Source organism: Rhineura floridana, chromosome 3 (assembly GCF_030035675.1).
Source record: "Rhineura floridana isolate rRhiFlo1 chromosome 3, rRhiFlo1.hap2, whole genome shotgun sequence".
Lineage (NCBI taxonomy): Eukaryota > Metazoa > Chordata > Lepidosauria > Squamata > Rhineuridae > Rhineura > Rhineura floridana.
Window position 1 is genome coordinate 5,589,155 of NC_084482.1, and position 21,745 is coordinate 5,610,899.

The 21,745-nt window shown below is 46.6% G+C and overlaps 1 protein-coding gene across 1 annotated transcript; it reads left to right on the forward strand.

Moving 5' to 3' along the window:
• The first annotated feature begins 749 nt into the window (after positions 1-749).
• On the forward strand, positions 750-21,079 carry PLP2 (proteolipid protein 2). The gene is made up of 5 exons (XM_061614080.1): positions 750-1,182; positions 12,714-12,869; positions 15,338-15,433; positions 17,111-17,201; positions 19,548-21,079. The coding sequence occupies exons 1-5, from the start codon at positions 1,093-1,095 to the stop codon at positions 19,565-19,567; spliced, it is 453 nt and encodes a 150-aa protein (XP_061470064.1). The 5' UTR covers positions 750-1,092; the 3' UTR covers positions 19,568-21,079.
• The last annotated feature ends 666 nt before the right edge of the window (positions 21,080-21,745 follow it).

Below are 21,745 nucleotides of genomic sequence, written 5' to 3' on the forward strand. Positions count from 1 at the left end.
CAATAAGTAAGCATAGGATTGCAGACTCTTTACTACACAGGAATTCTCTGTACTTTTTTAACCTGAGCGATAGGGAGAAATAAAAAGTAAGCCTGCACAGAGCTGCAGCTTTAAAGCCAGATAAATCCTACATCAGTAAGCTGCCTTAGATGTGCTTGAAAATGAGCTATAAATATTAAAATAAAATAAATAGGTAACACTTTTCGAGGCATGAAAGTGGTGTAGTGATGGAGAAGCTGCACCTGTTGAATGCCTGTCATACCATTGTTAAAGGCATGGAGTCACCATCAATAAAAAAAACGACAGTGCAATCATCTTGCAGTCAAGGGGATTCTCTATATGTTTGCCAACTTTTTTGTGTCAGAGCTCCAGTGCTTTTAATAGCTGTGTGATAAGCAGAAAGTCAGTAGATGACGATTTCTCAATCTCTCCATCGGCACTTGTGGAAGAAGTTTCTCTTGTTCCATTTCTGCTTATCACCCTGCTGTTACATGCAGAGGTGCCCTTCTAGAAAAAAAGTTGGCAATATGTACATGCCCGAATAGACTTTGTTCCTATTTTCCGAGGCTGAAACTTGGCACTGAAAACAAGTTCTGTGGTGAACCCTCATTTCGTCTCCATGCTTGTTCTATTTTAGCGTCCAGACCGTAATGCCCAGACCGTAGCCAGCCTATCCATGTGGGCTCTGAAATAAGTCGAGAGAGCTTTCTCTCCCAAGTCAACGTACGTTCAGCCGGAATCTGAAGCTATGTTAAAGTAAAAGGAGGGTGGCTCGGGGATTGCTGCAGCCATAGAGCGACATGGCAGTGCCACTTTGGCTATGTCGAATCCTCAACCAGCCCACAAGCTCGATTTACTTTTTAGACAGTGCCGGGCCGCCCCCTTCCTCCATTTGTCCTTAAAGGGGCAGCGACGATTACCCAAGAAGCTCTGCCCAGCCCGCCAACCGCACCCCATCGGCAGACGTCCACGCCCTTCTTCGCCTGGCGGAGCCCGCGCTTGACAGGCGACTACTCGGAGGAGAAGAGTCGGGGAAGTTAATCAAGTCGACGTCTCCCCTCCCCCGGCCCAGAAGAGGGGTGCCGCGCCGCCATGGAGCCGTCTAACACCTCCAAAGGCTGCGTAGGGCAGTGTACCAGCTTCACCCGCACTCACAAAGGAGCGATCCTCCTCGCGGAAATAGTAAGGGGGCGCGCACGGCGATGGGGAAGCAATGAGGTGGCAGGGCTTGTGCCCCAGCTGCCGGGGATGGCTGCTGCCTGCTGTGAGCCCAGGAGTTTGGGTGGGGGATCAGGATCAAGTTACTAACTTCGTCGGGTGGACGCCGTTTTCTCTTTTGCAAATAAGCCTCTCTCCTGTTTATATATCCCTCCCACCGATCTGCTGATGGAAAATGCCGAGCTTCTGGAAGTGTGGTGGTCGGTTGGAGGGATAAATAAAGTCATTACAGGTCTGCAGCTCCAAAATTATGATTGGGGGGGGGAGGAATCCGGCACCTTCTCGCATGCAGAGAAGGGCCAACCTTTTAAAATTTGCCCTCCTTCCCCTTTGTAAATCGCTGGACAAGAACATGAAATCGCGTCTTTTAGCGGCGCCCGCCGAAGTTTAGCGTCTGGCACCGGGGTGGGGTCTTTCTTTTGAGTCTCCCGCTAGCCACATCCCCAACGCCTCCAAAGCCTATCCCTCTCAGCCCAGCCCCCCGTACCAGGGTGGATGGAAGCTAGGCGTCCTGGATGTTTATTGCCGGCACAGCTGGAGATTTCTGGACGGAGAAACGCCCTAACAGTGTCGAAAGCTCTCTTCTAGCTCAGGAAGAGTTAAGGAGGAGGGGCCGGGGGCCAATGGACGTGTCTCCCGCTAGTCGGTGGGGGGAGGGTGAGAAGGGCCCCCTGAAATTCGTGTTGAGACACGAAGGGGTTAAGGATAGATGTCCTTCGTGGGGGAAATAATGCTTGGAGAGTTGAGTGGGAGTTTCCAGGGCTTAAAAAAAGGGGGTGATGGATGCGTGGAGGAGGATTGTCTTTTGAAGTTTTTTTTCCCTAACTGGGCGAGCGAATGAGTACGTGTTAACTGCGTTTGCTCATACTCGTCTTTGCCTTTCCCTGTTTCCTTCCTGCTCTCTGTTGGTTCCTCTCCGCTTCCTGTTCAGTTTGCATGTCGATCTTATCCATTTTTTTTACGCTGAACTAAGCTCCACGGGGCTTGCGCGTGAAGCTGCTTTAGCACTGTAAGCTACGCGAGACAGGGGTTCGCCTCTTGCTTCTTGTTAACGCTATACAAGTGGCATGGGACTATATTCAGAATAATTATATGGAGGCAGACTAAGAAGCCAGGATATTGGGAGGTAGTTCTAACACCGGTTTTGGAAAAGCAGCGAGGTAGAGAAGAACAAGGAGCGTGCAGATATGTCCTGTTTCTACTTCCCGCACCTGGCTGTTATTTCAACAGCCTTTGGGTGGTTAAGATCTGCCTGCTTGTCTCTCCCTGTCCCGTCCTCGCTCGGGGCCATGTTTTTGGGTGCGGCTGAGCGTGTGCCTGCTGTTCGACTCGTCGTTGCGCCATGTGCGCGCATCTGTGTGAGCGTGACTCAACTTTCCTGGCTGGGCACAGACAAGTCTCTGTGTGTGTGTCTGGCAAAGTAACTGGAAGGAGTGTCTCTTCGTGGTTCGGTTTTACAGTAGTGGTTGCCAAACGGTTTACTGAAAAAGATCCAAGATGGATTATAAAGGTTGCAGGCCCACGTGGGCTTCGGGGACACGTTTGTATGTGGGAAGAGATAGTTTGTGCATGTGCGCGTGCGTGCACCTGGGTATTTTTCGGTTCTAGTTGTCCTGCTTAGGCTTAGGGCTGCCAGCTTTTGTTTCCAGGCACGGCCCCTATCTAGGGTTGCCAGGCTCAGGGCCTGAGACTGATCGTGTATCTTTAGGAGAAGCCAGGTGCAGGCGTTCTTGCAGCGCTGTAATGGGAAAAACCACAAGGTGGAATTCTCCCTTCCCCCTGCACAACTTTTAAAGATACAGAAGATATCTTGGAGGCCAGCTGAGATGTCTTCTGTATCTTTAAAAGTTGTGCAGGGGGAAGGGAGAATTCCACCTTGTGGTTTTTCCCATTACAGAGTTGCAAGAACACCTGCACTTGGCTGACTTTCTCTTCTCCTAAAGATACAGAATCAGTCTCAGGCCCTGAACCTGGCAACCCTACCCCTATCAGATGGGTGTACTTAACAGCTGTATGAGAAAACAAAACACCTTGCCCCATTACAATGTCTCTTGACATTAGAAGAGGTCGCGCTTGCTGAATTCTTGGTTTTCATGCAATTGTTAAAGAGGTGTGAGTCTCTGGGGAACAATGGCAAACCTTTTTCTCTCCCTTGTTTACCTGCACCATGACTTAGGGCTGCAGTCCTACCAGTGAGACTTGTGTCCAAGTAAGCCTGCAAAGGAGTGTGTGGTTAATATAAGCCAGGGCCAGTAAGCTACAGGACCTACTTTCAATATCACCTTTTAGCCCTGGAACATGCATGAGTGACGAGGGTGTTTCTAGGTATGTACAGTGTAGCAGAGTAATTCCCCACCTCCTTCTGGGATTAGAGGGGAATGGGCTTTCAGACTGGATGGTGCCACTTCGAGGCAGCTTTGCTCAGTAGCCCTTTTGGTTTTAGAATGAAAACCACTAAACCGATGGGAGAATAGTTCTACTAACAGCAGGATGGCCTCTGTGTTCAGTGGCAGTAATGCCACTGAATGCCATTTGCTGGGAAGCAGCACTGGTGGAAGGCTCTTGACTTCATGCCCTTTTTATGGGCTTCCCAAAAGCATCTGGTTGGCCACTGCAGGAAACATGTTCCTGGGTTAGATAGAGGTTCAGACTGGTCCAGTCAAGTCTCCTTATGATGATCCCTTTTCTTATCCTGGCTTTTGAAATTTACAAATATAGTCCAGTGCTTGCAATTTTATACTGTTTTAATGGGATTTTGTACTAAGTTATTTGTTATCCACCCGAAGCCTTTGAGATGGGGTAGGTGATAGGTTTATATAATAAAGCATTGACTGTCATCCATTGCTGATCAAATTGCAAAATTAAACTAAACAAAAGGAAAAAGGAATGGAGAGGGGAGAGGAGAGGAAAGCAAGCAAACATGGTTACTCGGTCTTAAATGTGCATATAGTGACTAGCTGGGATAGCCAGCGAGGGCACAATTCTAGCAAAGGAGGAGCCAAAATGGCTGTTATTTCCATTTATCAGATGAGGTAGACTTTTTTGCTATCTGTCCTCTCCTTCTGATGTGTGGGAGAGACTATAAGATTTTTGTTCATGTCCAGTGGAGATGGGTCCATTAAGTTGAGCGGGGCATTGCCCCATCAAGCTCAGTCTGCCTTCAGCCAGCCCCACCTGACTAATTTTCACCCAGTCTAGGGAGTGGCACCAGCGGTTAGCTGCTGTCTGCTGCATCTCAGTGTTGCCTTTGTAGAACTCTCCAGGGAGGAAGATGGGAACAAAACCAGAATTAGTTCCCCCACCCCGCCCCCCACTGTTACAGGCTCTAGCTGTGCTAACCATTGGCTCTGGATCCATCTACTGTTGGCCTCTCTGCCTTCCGCCCTACCAATCCTAATTAGCACCAGCCTCCACTCTTTAGAGAGCCAGTGTAGTATAGTGGTTAAGGTGTTGGACTATGACCTGGGAGACCAGGGTTCGAATCCTCACACAGCCATGAAGCTCACTGGGTGACCTTGGGCCAGGCACTGCCTCTCAGCCTCAGAGGGAGGCAATGGTAAACCACCTCTGAATACCCCTTACCATGAAAACCCTATTTGTAGGGTCGCCATAAGTCGGAATCAACTTGAAGGCAGTCCATTTCCATTTTTTTCCACTGTTTATGTCTGTAATTTATATGTGAATATGTGTAAATAGTGTGGTGGGGGTGTATTGATACTGTGGGGGGTATCTGCATAGTATGCATAGTGTCAGGGTGAAATGGTATAGGTATTGCCTGCATACTTAGTAATGTTGTGTATGTGTCACTCAAGGCGTTTGCCTTTTTGTGTGCATGTTTTCCTAGTACATTACACCAGCATTTTCCTACAGTACAATAAAGTAAACAAATTTTGTAATCACTAAAATAGTGTTTGGTGACCTGAAATGGATGGTCTGGATTTTTATGGTGTGTGAATATGCTGAGTGGACATCATAATGTGAGTTGAATGTTAGCTATTATGTATTAATGCTGAAACTTGTTCTCCAGGTGTGGATCCTTAGGTAGCCAAAATAGTACATCCAGTCACACGAAGGAGGCTTGGGGGAATCCCATGCTTTGCAGAAGTAAGTTTTTAAAAACCACACAAGAACGGACCCAAAAATAGTAAAGTGAGGACTGGACATGCTTGGTGGCCACAGAAGGCCAACTGACTGGCCTGGCAAATACATGGCATAGTTAGCTGAGAGGAATCCTGAACAGGAGCTCCCCACAGTGCAACATTTTGCATTGGGGTAGGGCTGTAGCTCAGCGGCAGAGCATCCTGCTTTGCATGCTGAAGGTCCCAGGTTCAATCCCTGGCAGCTCCAGGTAGGTCTGGGAGAGACCCTCGCCTGAAATCCTGGAGAGCTGCTGCCAGTCAGTGTAGACAGTATTGAGCTAGAGGGACCAGTCGTCTGACTTGGTGTACAGCAGTTTCCCAAATTCCTGTGCAGGTACCACTTGTTAAAGATCTGAACTACATGTAAGATCTTTAGGAGTGGAGTAGAATCCTCCCTTGGCCTTATTAGAGAGGGATAGGACGGTATTGCCCTTAGTTCTGTGACGGGTGTAGCTCTTGCTGCAGCGCCTGTGCCAGAGCGGTTGGATGGTCCCTCCCTCTCGTTCACAAATCTTTGCCACCTTTGTTAATAATTAACAGAAACCTCTTTCCAATCCAGCTTTTCAGCTCTTGAGAGTTGGAAGTAGAAGCCGGGAGCCTCCAGTCCCAATCCAATTGTTTGGATTATCTAGATTTTAGGAACGTAGAAATCTGCTTTATACCGAGTCAGATCATTGGTCCATCTGGCTCAGAATTGTCAACACTGACTGGCAGTGGCTCTCCAGGGATTCAGGCCTCCCAGAGATGCTGGGCTTTGGACCTGGGACCCCCTGCATGGAAAGCAGATGTTCTGCCACTGAGCTGTGGGATTTCCTTCCAACCAGTAGGGGAAAGGATGTGCTTTATGCAGCTTTCTAGACATCTTTTAATTTTAAAAAAAATAATTTCCAATTTTTAGGATTTTGATTATGTTTATATAAAATGTACTTGTGTTTGGTTGTAAATCGCCCAGAGTGGCAGATTAACCTGTGCCAGATGGGCGTCTAACAAATCTCATAAATAAATAAATAAATAAATATTCTAAGGGTTATATTCGCTTTATTCTTGCATTCCCTCCTTTCTCTCTCAGTGGCTCAAGGCATCATATGTGATTCCTGTCCTACCATGTTACCTTCACAACAACCCTGCGGGGTAGGTTAGATTGAGGAGAGTGACTGATCCAACATCTTCCACTGAGCTTCACAGCTGAGTCAGACTTTGACTTGTTTTTTGTAGTCCTAGTCCAGCACCCTTTAACCACTGCACCACGCTGCCTCTCTGTTATGGAAACCAGACAGGAGATGATTGGTTTTGTGGCATTTGAATAATCACAATCTGAATTTTAATCCTGGAGGAGAATGTGTTTCTTTAAGGCTGCAGGGTTGGGTGTTTTATGGGCATGGGAATAACATGAATTTTATAAAAATAAAGCTGGGAATAAATAGCAGGCCCCAACAAGGCCCACAAGGGAGATGAAGGAAGAAGCAGAGAACAAGGGGAGGATTAATGCTTGCATGTGCTGTGCCGCACCCTGTCACTCCCAAGGACTCTTGGTGCTGCGCTGCCCTTTTTTAAAATAACAAGCAAAGACCACAAGTTTATAGAGTAAATTTCTGTTGCTCCAACCGAAGCCACCCTGTCTAACTCTTTGTGAGCTAAACAGAATCCCATGTTTTATCTAACTGCCTCTTTAAGGCATGTCTTGTGCTCAAATACAGAAGAGATTTTTATTCCAGATTGACTGATCTAGGGTACTCCTACTGCTCAGTCCATACTTACAGTTGCTGCCTCAGATCAGAATCTCACTTCATTTGTATTGCAGTGCTCTAGAGGTTCAAACTTTCTGTGCATATTTGAATATAAACAGGAAATTTGATGAGAACCAACTAGAAACAGCAAAAACAGGAAAGCAGCTGAACTTTCAAGTTCCATACAAATGTTACTCTAGTTAAAAGGAAGAAGAAAAGAGCCAGGGGGAAAGATGTTACTGGTAGAGGAAATGTGAGGGGTCCTGCCTGCAAATATGCCCTACCTCATTTTAAGTGTGCGTGTGTGCGTGTGTGCGTGTGTGCGTGTGTGCGTGTGTGCGTGCGTGCGTGCGTGCGTGTGTGCGTGCGTGTGTGTGAGAGAGAGAGACTTGTTTGTGGGCCACTTGAGGTCAGTTGTGTGCTAGGTGCAAAATATGTCAGTTTGCCCTAAAACCTGATGGAACAAAGGCGCAAGAAGCACTCTCCCTTTGAAAAGCTATAAGCTAGCAGTTAGCATTCATAGGAACGAATGGATTCCTTGTAGTGTTGAGATCAGAAGTATAAAGAAACTTGGATTGTCTTCGTTTTAGCGTAACTGGGGATACTTTTAAAGGTCACAGTAGAAATGGAATCGATAGAAGCCAAATTGGATGGTATAACCCTAGTAGTTGGACAGCCTGTAGTTCTGCCCCCCTCCCCTTGGACAAATTCCTATAACTTAAGATAATTGCCTAGTACTATGATTCCCCTCCTCTTTTGGTATAGCACAGTGGGGAGGAGAGCCTGGCTGGGAGTCCAGAGTCTTTGAGTTCAAATCGCCGCTCGTGTCTCCTGGGTGTCAAGGGCCAGCTAAAGATCACCCCCACAGTGAGTGGCTCAGGGGTTATGTGCCCTGCCATCAGTGTAGTCGTGGGTAAGCTGCAGAGTCCCAAGAAGCCCAATTGCCCCCCAGCTGGCAGTTGCGGACAAGGAAGGGGCTGGCTTGTGCAGCTGTGGCGAGCTGAGCAGGCCCTAGCCAGCTGGGGGGAACTAGTCTCGAGGGAGGCAGTGGTAAACCCCCTTTGAATACCACTTACTATGAAAACCCTATTTATAGGGTAGCCATAAATTGGGATCGACTTGAAGGCAGTCCATTTCCATTTTCTTATGTAGCTACAACCAGCATCACAACACCTCTTATTAGTCCCAACTAAAATTCAAACCAGCTTTTGAGTTTCACAAACTTCTTAAAATGTCTTCTCATTTAACAGTTAAACTTCTAGTCCTCTTGACCAGTTAAAGGAACAGGTTGTCCTCTTTACTTGTTGGATGTCTTTTTAAGATTAAAAAACTTAAAATCCCCATTAATCCTATCACTAACCCTTTTCTGTTGCTTGCTAAAAACGCTCCCCTTTCTTTCAAACAAACAAAGAAACCACCATCCGCAGCTATCTGCTCATTGGCTGAGTCTCAGAGATACACCTTTACATATACAAAGTTTGTATTATCTTGATTACACACTTTGCATGTATGGGAAGTTTGGAATCTTGTGATTGCCTGTATCAGCATTTTTGCTCCACACAAGGTGTATGGTTTGTATTTGTTTTGTGGTCTGTTTGATTGATTGATTGACGTTTACCTAAAATCAATCTATAAAACCATCAAATTGCTGTTTTCAAAAATCCATTCCTTTAAGACCCTACATTCTCCAGCAACTGGTGAAAAATATCTCATCTCATTGATCTGTTTTGGACACTGTCTCTGCCATATCAGTTTGCATGGGAATAATCATGTGGCAAGGCTGGCTGGCTTGAGTTAATTGACAGCAATTTGCTCTGGTGCACTTGTCTGCCACTTGCAGTGTACCAAGACTGTTTGTGTAGGCCAGGGATGGGGAACCTGCGACTCTCGACAGAAGTTGTTGGACTATAGCTCCCATCAGTCCCAGCCAGCTTGGCCAATGGTCAGGGATGATGGGAGTTGGGAGTCCAACAACATCTGGAGGGCCACAGGTCCTCCTTCCCTGGTGTAGGCTGGTATGCGTGGCAGCTGGTGGGAGACCAGTTCTATGATATTACCTACAATACACTGCCTGTGATATGGTGATGGCTTGCAAGGTGTAACTGTGCAAGAGAGGGAGAAAAAACCACACTTTGAGATATCTCTTGGGCTGCACCTTTCCCTCTTTTCTCCTTGAAATCAAGAGATGAGTCAGTGGCAACTTTCCCCACCTGCTGTAGTGATTCAGACAGACTGGAGGTGGGGAAACTGGGTAAGAGAATCCGTTGTTGTTGTTGTTGTTATGTGCCTTCAAGTCTATTACGACTTATGGCAACCCTGAAACCCAACCTAGATAATCCATATCTGCCCCTATCTCTGATGGAGCAGCATGAAGTGGGGCGGACGGGACCTGTTGGTTGCAACTGCATGATGCCCACTCCCCCACCCCAAATATCATACCATAAAATGATTCCATGGTAGCAGCAGAGTGACCAGGGAGGTGTTTTTCTTGGTTCGCATTTCTTTTAGAGTATTTTGTAGACTTATCACAGATCCGCCGTAGATCTGTAACTTGCCCTTGGCCTTCAGTGAGGTTTGTATTTATTTTTTAACCTGGCCCACGTGAAGGTCTTTGAGAGGAGCTTGAGGAGCAGGCAGTGGTGGTTGCCATGCCATAACAAGCTTTACTTGCTTCATTGTGCATAGCAATCAGTGTTTAAACGGTCTGCTGGTCTTGTACTGTAGACCCTTTTCTGCACAGTTGACAGCCCTCGCCTTCAGGGCAAGATAACTGTTAAGCTATCTATTGCAGGCCCTGCCTCTTTGAAAACCTCCTGTGTTTGGTCTTTGAAACGGACACATTGCTCACACAGCAGCTCTGTATCCCATTGATATTTTGAGCCTGCATGCTCAAACCTTTTCATCTGTTAAGAGGAACACAATAGATTCCCCTCACCTTTTTTTGGCTGTATAACGATTTTGCACATACAGGGATTTTTAGTGTTAAAGCACCTCATGTACATTGAAATGGAAATGGACTTATGGCTACCCTGTGAATAGGGTTTTAATGGTAAGCGGTATCCATTGCCTGCCTCTGAGGCTGAGTGGGGCAGTGACTGGCCCAAGGTCACCCAGTGAGCTTCATGGCTGTGTGGGGATTCGAACCGTGGTCTCCCAGGTCGTAGTCCAACACTCTTAACCACTACACCACACTGGCTCTGTCATGTACATTAGCTTGGTAATAATGCTAACAATGCTCCATAAGGCAGGACGACATTATTATGCCTGTCTCATGGAGGGAGGAGGAGAGCGGTTTTTCTGCCCTACAGTGCGTGTGGTGAAGCTTTGGCCCACCAGATGTTGCCAAAGTACAACTCCCACCAGCCCTAACAAGTATGGCCAATGGCCAGGGATGATGGGAATTGTAGTTCAGTAACTTCTGGAGGGCCAAAAGTTCCCCACACTTGCCCTAAGAGGACCCAGTGAGTCCATGGCTTAGGGGATGTTTTTTTAACTGGAAATGCATTCTTGGGGTTGGTTTTACATTATCAGCATTGTGCTTGAGGCGATGAAGAGGTTTTCTGCCCTTAGCCACTATCCTACTCCAGCTCTATCTGTGGGTTTCATTTGATTCTGCCATCCCGTTTAAGATTCTTTCCACGTTGCTGCTTTTAACTCTTCAGCATTCCTCCTTTCCAGTGGCATCCTCTGCTCTTCCTGTAGCGATTCTTCCCCCTTTATTTCTGTCTGTGTAAGGGGATGCCTGTTACTTTAAGCCTGTATTCTGGGCCTTGGCAATAGGCTCCTAGTTTGTTTAGTGGTTGCTCCAGCGATGGTTCTGCCCGCCTGTGCGTTGGCCTCTCCTCCAATGCAGTGCCTTGGCAAACAGATTGGGCCTTTGTCTCCCAGGCCTACACCTATCTAGCTGCCAGATGCGGTGACCAGTGGCCACAGCTAGATTGCTTCCCGCAGCTGCCCCTTCATTTGTTGGGATCCCTCTTGGGAGAAGCCCCACACACCCCCTCCCATCTAGTTGGATTTGGGTGTGGAATCGAAAAAGAATTATGGGCAGAGCCCCAACTTTGTAGTACAGGGTGTGCTTTGCATGCGCAGAAGACCTGAGTTCAATCCCTGACAACTTCAGTTTTACAAGATCTTTGATAGCCGGGCTGGGGAAGGCCCCGTCTGAGAGTTCTGATCTGTGTCTGGAGAGGGTGAGTGAGATGGGGTCACGACCTGATTTGCTTTAAACTAAGGCATGCTTATTTTTCTCTCCGAGATCTGCATGTAAATAGAACTCTAGCCCTTGAGGCTCTGAGGACAGACTGCAGCTGCAGGGGTGCTGCAAAGGGATGGATGAACAGCACTCTCTCCTGGGGTCCCTATGCAACAAGGGTCCCCCACCACACCCAGATGTCCCTTGGAATGTCTAACTTTATATGTTGGCGTGTGGCAATGAATGGCTGCTAGATTACTTTACCAAGCTAGTAAACGTTTTTTAAATCTTATATGCAGTATGATGTCATTTTGTAGGATGAATTTGATTCCTCGGTGTGTGGTTTTTGTTTACATACACGCACACCAACCTGCAAGCAAATGCACACACGCAGTTACTAAAAATGCAAGCAAATATCATTGTAAATTTGTCCTCCACCCACCTCCATGCATTGGGTTTGGGGAGAGAACCAAGGCCAGGTAGGGCTCAATGTAACAGGATGTGTGTGGCAAATCTAGTGTGTCAAAGCCACACTTTTGAGCGGCTGCCTTCATTAATCTTCAAAGGCTGCTGTCCCTTTCTTGGGCTGTGAAAGTAGCTTTTTGAATCTAATTCTTGGCAAGGAAACAGGCAGTTATGCCTGCGTGGAACATGACTCACTGACTCAGAGTCTTCCATCAACTTATTTGGTGAAATCCTCTCCGGAGGACAGTGTCTATGTTAGCCTGTCTGATTTAAGAGACTGGCCAATCAGTTGCTTGCTAGGACGTGTCTTCTTGTCCAAACTGGGGGTGATGCTGGTGAATAGCTAGAGAGCGCACACACGTCTGTGTATAACACACACCAGTACTATGTTTTTTAATTACCTTTTATCTGCCATGCAACCCAGAACTGATGTAGGTTCCCTTCTCCCCATCTTTATTTTGCATTGAGCAGACCATACGACCACAAAACGTACATGCTTCTGTTGCCCTTGTTGCTTTCAGAAAGAGATCTCAAGATGGGGCAGGGCCCTAACCCTGTAGCAATCCCTCCATATATCACTCCACCTTCCGTGATTTCCACCAACCTCTTTCCTGATGGAGGGAGAGAGAACAGTAGCAGCATCTGTAAAGAGAATGGACTTACCATTATTAATATTTTTTTCTACATTTAGATCCCACCCTTCCTCCCAAAGGGACCACAGGGCAGCAGCTGAGATAAGTGGTGGAAGAGAGAAAAGACACATGGTGGCAGATTGAGTCTTCCCTTTGTTCTCTCCACCCCACCAATGCTGTCACACCAGTAAAATTTCTTGGATGTTTTGGCGAAGTCCTGTGTTACCCAGTTTCTGAATTTATGCCTGTCCTTCTCTCCCTAGTGATCTTCCTCCCTATTTGTTTTTTTTCAGAATCAATTATGCTCTTTGATGGTTCTTTCTCTCTTCTCTCCCAGATTGCGTGTATCCTCATCCTGATCTGCTATGGGGCCTCAAGTGCACCTGGCTACACAACGCTGCCCATCTTCATGATGATTTATTGCATCATCATTTTTATCATCTTCATGTTAGGCTTGCACAGCCAGATAACTTTTATCCACTGGGGATGGACGGTAAGGTTTCTCTCCCATACTTGGTGTACAGGGATGGAGCAGGATATTCATGCAGCACACCCCAAAGGGTATGTGTGGCCTGGTTCAACCTCCCCCCCCCCGATGTTTTAGACTACAACTCCCATCATCCCCAGCCAGCACGTCCAAATCGTCTGAAGGGTGCCAGGTTAACCTATGGTTTAATGAGAGAGAGCAGCTTGCTTGCACATGCTGTTCAAAAGTCTATGCTTTGCTCCTCCCTTCAGCGTGCTGGGCAGGAGGGAACAAACCAGAGGCTGTTTCCAAGTTGCATGTGAGCCAGCCCTTGTGGCTTGTTTCCCCCCAGGAGCGCTGGCTTGCACGTAAGCATGAAAGAATTATCTGGTTTGCTCCCCCACCCACCCACTGCCCGGGCTGAGGACAGGCACGAGCAGGGGAGGAGAAAAGCACCCATGATCGGAGCACTGTGCACCGGAAACTGTAGCTCTGTGCTTTGGGTTTAAAGCAGGGGTGAGCAACTTTTTTTCATCCCAGGGGCCACATTCCCTTGTGGCCCAGCTCCTGGGGGCTGCTTGCCAGTGGTGGGCAGGGCCAGAGGCAGAAATGGGTGGAGCAAATGGGTGATTTTTGACTTGGCGGACTAGGTTCCAGCCATGCAAAAGCTATCAGCTCCTACATGAACACACATACCAGGTCTCTGTTTTCCATTCAGGCAAGCAAGCAGCATTATCACAGTTCAAAGACACTTTCAAACCTGTCAGAAGCACTTGAAAAGGGTGTGGAGCAGGGCCAGTGAGCGGTGTGGTCTTGGGAAGAGGCATGGCCTGGGAAGTATACCAAAGGCCAAATGGAGAGGCACCTTTAGCCCCCAAGCCTGAGGTCCCCCACCCCTAGTTGAAAGTGATGTGTGAGCTGGACCACCTTGTCTGTCTGTGCTAGGAGGTCTGGCTGACATAGACCACATTCTGCAGATTGTATAAATTGTCAAAAGTGAGCACTATTGTCTAATTCCTGGGGGGTTTCCCTACAAAACTAATTTGCACAATTATTCTACTTGTGCTTGTCATGGGAAGAGGCAAACAGCCAAAGCCCTGCTCCCTAACTATTACTGTTAACTTCTTTTTTTCTTTATTTAAAAAATAAGCATTGCCCACATACTTTTCAAGCATATCTTTTGCTCCCCCCCCCTTTTAAGCTGTACTCTGCAGCTTTTTTATGCTCTGTTGGAGTTGGGAGAAAAACACAGGCCAGATTTTATTTTCTGGTTTTATGTTGTGTTTAGCTTTCAAAAAGGCCTCTGAGAAGGTCCTTCTCCAAAGCTGAGAGGCATATTGAAAACTCACTCTGTGGATATGAAATAAGAGGAACATAGGGAGCAGCCTTGCATTGCATCAGGCCATCTAGCTCAGAATTGTCTGCACTGACTGGCAGCAGCTCTGCAGGGTTTCAGGCAAGAGTCTCCCCCAGCCCTGCCTGGAGATGCCAATGGGGATTGGACCTGGGACCTTCTTCAGGCAAAGCAGATGCTCCACCACTGAACTAAGGCCCTTCCTTCTGGAGATTGTGGTATTTTGTATCATAGAACCATAGAGTTGGAAGGGGCCTATAAAGGCAATCGAGTCCAACTAAGTGTAGGAATGGAGGGTGCTGACTTGCTGCCCTCTACACATACCATTCCTGGCGTCATTGCCAGTATCTTCATGGTTGCTCCCACACTGTTCTGGGTCTATTGTGAAGACTATTCTGCCTTTAAGGGAATATAAGGATTTAAGGCAGTAGTGGGAAACCTGATGTCCTCCAGGTGTTCTGGACTCCCATGATCTCTGACCATTGGCCATGTTGGCTGAGGCTGATGGGGAGTTGGAGTTCAGCAACATCTGAAGTTCCTAATCTGTGCTGCATGCTGTGATCTAACAAGGTGGTTCCCCCCCTTATGATTAATTAAAAGAGAAAGAGAGCGCTTAAACTAGCTTTTTTCCCTGGTTTGATGGAACCTAGGACTTTACACATGCAAAGCTCCTGAGTTATGGTCCCTCCTCAATTTATCACAAAAAAGAGGGGGAAATGCCAAAATGCTGGAAAGAAATTTATTTCTCTCCAGCATTTTGGGATTTTTTACCTCTCTTTTTTGTGGTTCTTTGGATGCTGGACCATTTTTTGTTTCCAGTTTTCCTCCTTAATTTATGAAATGTATTTTAAAATATCCTGCCTACATTGCACGAACTGGAACAGGGCAAGTCTGACTCCCAGCAACCTGCTCGTGGTGTTTATATGTTCTTTATACAACTATTACAAGGTGCAGGAGCCCTGTCCTGTCTTCTTTTCTCTCTGACCACCTTAAGCCTCCAAAAGGAGCCTATATTGAAGTTTTGGTAGTATTAAAAAAAAAAAAAAAGTCACTTTGGTTGGTTCAGAAAAGTAGGTGTTAGTCATGTAATTCAGACTCTTACAGCATTAACCTTTTCTCCCTTTCATTTGCCTCCTTTTAGGATTTCCTAAGGGCTCTTATTGGAGCTATTTCCCTCTTCATCATCTCCCTTATCGCCCTCATACGGTATCATGATGGACCTGGCATCGCTGCTGGGGTATAAAAGCTAACACAGATTCATGGAGGGTGGGGGAGGCTGGAATGTTGATTTGGCAGGAAGCTTGAGTGTTTAGGAATGTAGCAGTAAACAAGGGGAGGCATGCGCCGTGCTTGGACTATGCAAGCTGGAGAGCTTTTGTAAGGATCTGCTCTGGATCCAGTGCAAGAGGCCTCTTTTAGAAAGGAACTGGAGGGGACACAGAGACACAACAACAGGCGTAGCTTGGGGCAGAGGAACTATTTCATACTCTGTAGATGCAATCCAAAAGGCTCTCCAACATAGACGGGAAAGAAGGTCAAGGTGTAGCAGCACAGAGGTCATCATGCCTTGGTGACAGCCCATACAGTAGGGCCCCACTCATACTGCAGGTTACGTTCCAGGCCCCCGCCAAAAAGCAAAAACCACCAGAAAGTGGGGCCCTACTATATTCCAGCCGCTGCACTCCTGCTGGCAGCAATCAGCTGGAGCTGGGGAGCTCCAGCTGACAGCAATCAGCTGTAGTGCGCGAGCTCCCCATGCTCAGCTGATCATGCGCTACAGCTGATCAGTTGTATCGCGCAATCAGCTGTAGCACAGGGAGCTTGTGTGCTACAGCTGATCACTGTCAGCTGTAGCGCAGCGGCTGGAGCTCCCTGCTCTCCAGCTGATCGCCCCACTGGCGTTGCTGTATTAGTGGAATGCCGAAAAGCGGGGTGCTGAGAAGCGGGACCCTACTGTACTAGGAGAAGGCACCGGTAGGCCTCTGTTGCTCAGTGGTAACTGGAGGTAAGCAGATTGTCGAGCAGTAGGTAGCGATAGCTACGTCTGGCTACAGATTCCTGAAGGAGGCTCATCTACCAATCCATGTCTATACCTGACTCTGTACAGTGGCCCCAGCAATTGACAGTCTGGCTTAGCCGCTATCACCCGGTTACCTTCTCCAGTATGGGAAAGGGCCTTCCTCCCATAAAGGGCAGGGCCTTTGTCAGACTCGCATGGGCAGCTGCTATGAATGTCTGTTAATATACACTTGGTAATCCCCAAATACCATGCTAAGTTGGCTGTTCATGTGCACAGATGTGCAAAGCCACATGCCTCTGTATCTCAAAGTGAACACGATGTATTATCCACAAATGGTGTACGTTGGGTGCTTTTCTGAAAAGTGCATGATTGATCGGCTATAGTGCTGCACTGATGTCCCCTTCCGGTGGGCTTTGTATTGCAGTGGGTTTGCTCCTATTGCGTTTCCCCCCCCTCCCCATCACGAAGCAGCTGGCCATGGCTGCTGCACTTTTTTAGTTGCACTTTTGCTAAACCAAAGTCTGAAACATTGGGCACAATCTGGTACTTCTAAGCCTCACTGATGTTCAGTGGGGGAGCTGAGCATAGGCGTTCAGTCACTTCCACTTGAAATCAATGGGACTTCAAGAAACACCTTTGTTCCAGTCATTCATATTCAGGTATATGTATTGCTGGTACCAAATCAAAATGGCCATTCCTCTGTATGCAAGTAGGTGCTTTAATTTAAAAAAGAAATGAGGCTTAATGACCCAAATAGAGTAACAAATGGGGCTACTTTATCAAAAGCAGCTGCCAGTAATAGTAATCCCATTTCCTATTTGGACCACAACTGCAAAAAATGTGTTATAAAAAGCAGAGAGGTGCCCATATTCAACTTGTACTTCCTTCCAACAGGTGTTTGGAATTCTGACGGGAATCCTTTTTGGCTATGATGCCTACACCATCTTACCAAACCTCAGGAGAGCACATACATCAGCTCCCACTGGTAGGTCCTTGTAGAAGGGGATGAGGATGTGATCGATTGTATGGCTCTGGGGAGCTTTTAGATGGCTTTTCCTTGGTGCATGTGCAATGAGCCAGTCAGACACAAGAAAACTTGCTGGATAGTTTTATGTGTGGGTAGGTCTCGTACGAAACAAGTTGAAGGGTTTGCATCCTGAACAAGCGAAATGCTAACAGTTTCCTCTCACCTGCTAGCCCCACCCTTTCTTGCTCAGGCCATTGGCTGAGCTGTCACACAAGTTCTAACTGCTCAGGGTATAGGACCACATTCATACTATATGTTTATTCCTCTGTTGTTCCACTTTAAGCAGTCATGGCTTCTCAGAATAATCCAGAGAAGGGTAGATTGGTAAGGATGCTGAGAGTTGTTGGGAGACTCCTACTCTCCTCAAAGAGTTACAGTTCTCGAGGTTTAACAGTCCTTCCCAGACAATTCTGGCAATCGTAGCTCTGGGAAGGGAATCGGGATCTCCCAACAACTGTCGGCACCCTTAGCAAGCTGTAGTTCCCAGAATTCTTTGGGGGAAGCCAGGGGTGTTTCGAGTGGAAACCAATGTCACCTTACAATAATTGATTTTGAGTTTCAGTGTTTCAAAATAAAATACTGCACAGAACGAAATTACAGTGTACCATTTGAAATTCAGTAATATGAGAGCATCTGTCAGGGGTCTGATTACTTTTGCAAGGCACTGTATATGGTATGAATGTGGCCTAGGTCAGCAAGAGAACATTGACAATAGTATCGTTTCTGTGAGGGGGGGAAAAAGAGGTCTGTTTGGCTGTGAAATCTTACACAGGCTCCAATAAAGAACAGTTGCAGCTGTCTGGAGGTGGTGGGTGACACAGGCTTGAATTCTTCAGAGGGAGGGAAATGGAGTCTTTCCATACTGTTCTCATCTCAGGAACTGCCATCATTTGTTTACCCATTTTTTACAGTGCATCTTCTTGACTTCGTTGTAAGCCATTTGCACTTCCATGTTTGTGGCGTAATCACCTGGGTGATTTTTCTAGATTTGTAGTGGATTTTTGGGATGGAGCTGCTATTGTGGTGCCAATGTGCTTTCTCAGGCCTCCTGTGTCTTTAAATGCTTCCTCTTTGAAAGTTTACAACTTCCTTTTCTGGGCTGGGGTAATAGTGATGCATAGCTTCTGATTTGCCCCTCTAAATTTCTGTTTTTGTAGGATGAGGGAAGGCTTCAGTGGCTAGCTTCCTCATTATTCCCCCCCCTTTAATGACAGAACAGAGCCTTAAAAAAAAAAGGGAAATCTGTCATTGCAGCTTTCCTTCTCCCTGCCTCATGTTAAGAAAAATTGGTATGGATGTGATTTAGAGACGCTATTCCAGGGGCAAATGTGTTCATCACTTTTTCCCCACCCCAGATCAACAGAAAACAATGACAGGGCTGTCAACAGAGGAAACTGCCTTACACCAATTCAGTCTATTGATCTATTTTAGCTCAGTGTTGCCTGCACTGACAGGGAGCAGCTCTTCTAGGATTCAGGCAGGAGACTTTCCTAGCCCTACCAGGAACTGAGCTGGGACTTGTACCACCAACCTATAGCCCTTCCACTCAACCTAAATGGAAATGGGCTGCCTTCAAGTCGATTCCGACTTATAGTGACCTTATGAATAGGGTTTTTGTGGTAAGTGGTTTTCAGAGGTGGTTTACCATTGCCTTCCTCTGAGGCTGAGAGGCAGTGACTGGCCCAAGGTCACCCAGTGAGCTTCATGGCTGTGTGGGGATTCAAACCCTGGTCTCCCGGGTCGTAGTCCAGCACTCTAACCACTATGCCACACAACCTGGAGGGTTTTAATTAGCATTAGAAAGAACCTTTGCTGAACGGAACTTGTGAGTGGATGTTCAAGCAGAGTCTTGGCCACAGAGAAGGACGTTGCTGGGTAATCTTACAGTATGTTAAGTGCAGTGTGGAAGTTGTGTTTTGATCCCACTTGCAGCCAATGGCAGAAAAACAATGCCTTGGTTGCCCTCAGAAGGTTCTAGTGTGGAAGCAGCTACCAACTGCGAGGAAGAGGAACACAAGGGCAGATCAGTCATAAAAGTGCTTGAGCAACAATTGATGGGAGGAGGCAAGATATTGGACAGCAGACAGAGGGTGCTGGGTGGAGAACTGCCTGGGGCCAGAAGGGAACTGTGTGTTGTTGGCAGAAAAGGGAGTTGACAAGCTCAGATTTTGCATGCTAATATGACCTAAGGTACAGTCCAGGCCTTTGACCTGAAAGTTTCTTGAAGTGTCTTCCTTTGGGAGAAATAGGCTGTTCAGAATAGTCTCGCTCACACCTGGTTGTGTTATGTCTTACTCTTTACAGGGACTACAGAAGGGATCTGAAAGCAAGTCATTCTCTCTCTTCCACCTCATGACTGAGCACCGACACTGGACCCATCTGCTAAGGAGTCATGCTGGGCCTCCCAGTGGAAAACTACCCCAGTCTATAAATTTGGCAACATAATGGGGTCTCTCTCTCTCTCTCTCTCTCTCTCTCTCTCCCTCTCACCCTCCCTCCCTCCTGGATGTCTCAACACAGGTCACCAATCCTTGAAACACTCCCCTAATTTCCACCAACTCTCTCCCCTATTTCTGACTGTGACCTCAATGGAAAAGGAAAGTAGCTTTCAGGCACCATAAGAAGTATTGACTCCAATAAATGGGATTGCAGGGGGTAGGTGGAGAGGGAAAGCTTCTGATCACTTAAGGGATCAAACAGCTGCAGCAATGGGATGAAGGGCGAAGAAATGGATTCTGTCTCCAGTTCTAGGAAATGGGGTTCAGAAAGTAGAATGGAAGAGGATTCCACGCTCTCATTTTAAGTGCCTTCCTTTTCTCTATGCCTCAGTTTCTCCTCATTTAAAATGGTGAGAACAGACCAGAGGCTGGTGCTTGCATCTCCTTTACTTATAGGCCTAGCTTACCCAGGTGTCCAGATAAGAGAGAGCTGTTCTTAAGAAATCTAATAAATAGGTTGATAACTCTAGAGTTGCTTTGAATGCGGTTGAGATTTTATTACCCCATCTTGAAAGCCAGTTATGATGGAAGATTACTATATTTTTTTAAAGTAGGTGAACACTTAAGCCCTGCCCTACTTCTATAATCCCTTTCTTACCCCTCTTATTTCCTAACCAAAAGAGGTTGACAGTATATTTACATCGAGTCACTTTCCCCTTTCCTCTGCACCAGGCTTTAAACAGGCGTCAGGGTTTGAAGGCATCACACTTGCGTGTGTGCTTTCATACTGTGCAAGCGAAAAGATGGTTGAAGAGATGTTTTAGAACTGAGTGAGCAACAGCTGCTGAAACCTGGCTCGTGGGATTCTGAATCATGTTTTGAGGGATGGGTTCCAATGCCCTGCTTATTGCCTCTCCCTTTTTGCAGAATAATGAACATAAAAATGGTGTATTTCAGAACTATAGGGGGAGGGTATGCAAATTCATCCACTTTATATAGATCACAGAATTCAGTTTTCTTGGCAGAGAACCTGGGATACCTTGGTGCAGACTTTCTGGTTTTTATTTTGGTGTACTGTACACAGCCTTGGTTATAGGCTCTGCAATATCCTGTTGTCTGTTTCCCTATCTATAATATAAGGGACCTTTTTTCTGCTAGGGGAATGAGGAGCTGTTGGTACCCTTCAATGTTTGTATCTTGCCCATATGAAATAGGGACAGAAGGAGGCAAGGAAGGAGAGGTACGTTTCCTATCCCAAACTGCCAGACTACCCTGTTCCCTCTTGCTCTTTCTGCCCCTCTCCTGTCTGCCTCTCCGGCAGCTTGAATCTATTTTGTGCTTATTCAAAGAAAGAAATGTTTTAAAATGTAAATAAAATTTGCTGAATTGGTACAAACACTTTTGACTTCCATCAACTTTTTTCTGCAGTTTGGTGCAACTAGAATGTTACGTATCGTCTTCCATGCTATTTAGATGCTCACGAGACTTCCTCTCCCCCCCCCTTCTGAAAAAGAAATTTAGTTTTAAAGCATGTAGTATCTAGCCCTCATGGACGAAGATGTACACTTCAGATAATATTTGCAAAGTGCCAGTCTGCAGGGATCAAAATCATTGTGCTCTGTATTGTTAATCTTTTTGTTGCTTTCCCCACTCGGTTTCTTTGTAGCAGCAGTGGCCCAGTGGTAGCCCATCAGCCTAAAGTGGCCTCTGTAGTAGCTTGATAGGGCTCCTCTAGTTTTTATTTTTTTAAAGTTAGGTATAGTGTGGGAAGATGCATCTGTTCCTGAAAGCCCCCTCCAGTAGGAAACACGAGCTCTGTGCTACCTCTCACTGAAGATCTCAACATTCTCTGTACTTCTAATACCATCTCTAAATCATTACCATGTCAGGGGGACTAGATGGTTGTGGCCACCAATGCTGTACACTCACAAATGGTTGGTTGGCTAGGGAATGGTCTGAAGGTACTTGTTAAGCAAAGCTGGCTCTGATGAATGCCTAAGGCCGCCTAGAAATGTACAGCATCAAAGAGGAAAACTGGGAAATAAATGTGATAAAAATACACAC

Coding starts and splice junctions, on each gene's coding strand:
- PLP2 (XM_061614080.1), top strand. CDS start 1,093: ATGGAGCCGTCTAACACCTCCAAAGGCTGCGTAGGGCAGTGTACCAGC. Junction 1,183..12,713: donor CGATCCTCCTCGCGGAAATA/GTAAGGGGGCGC, acceptor CTTCTCTCCCAG/ATTGCGTGTATCCTCATCCT. Junction 17,202..19,547: donor ACATACATCAGCTCCCACTG/GTAGGTCCTTGT, acceptor TACTCTTTACAG/GGACTACAGAAGGGATCTGA.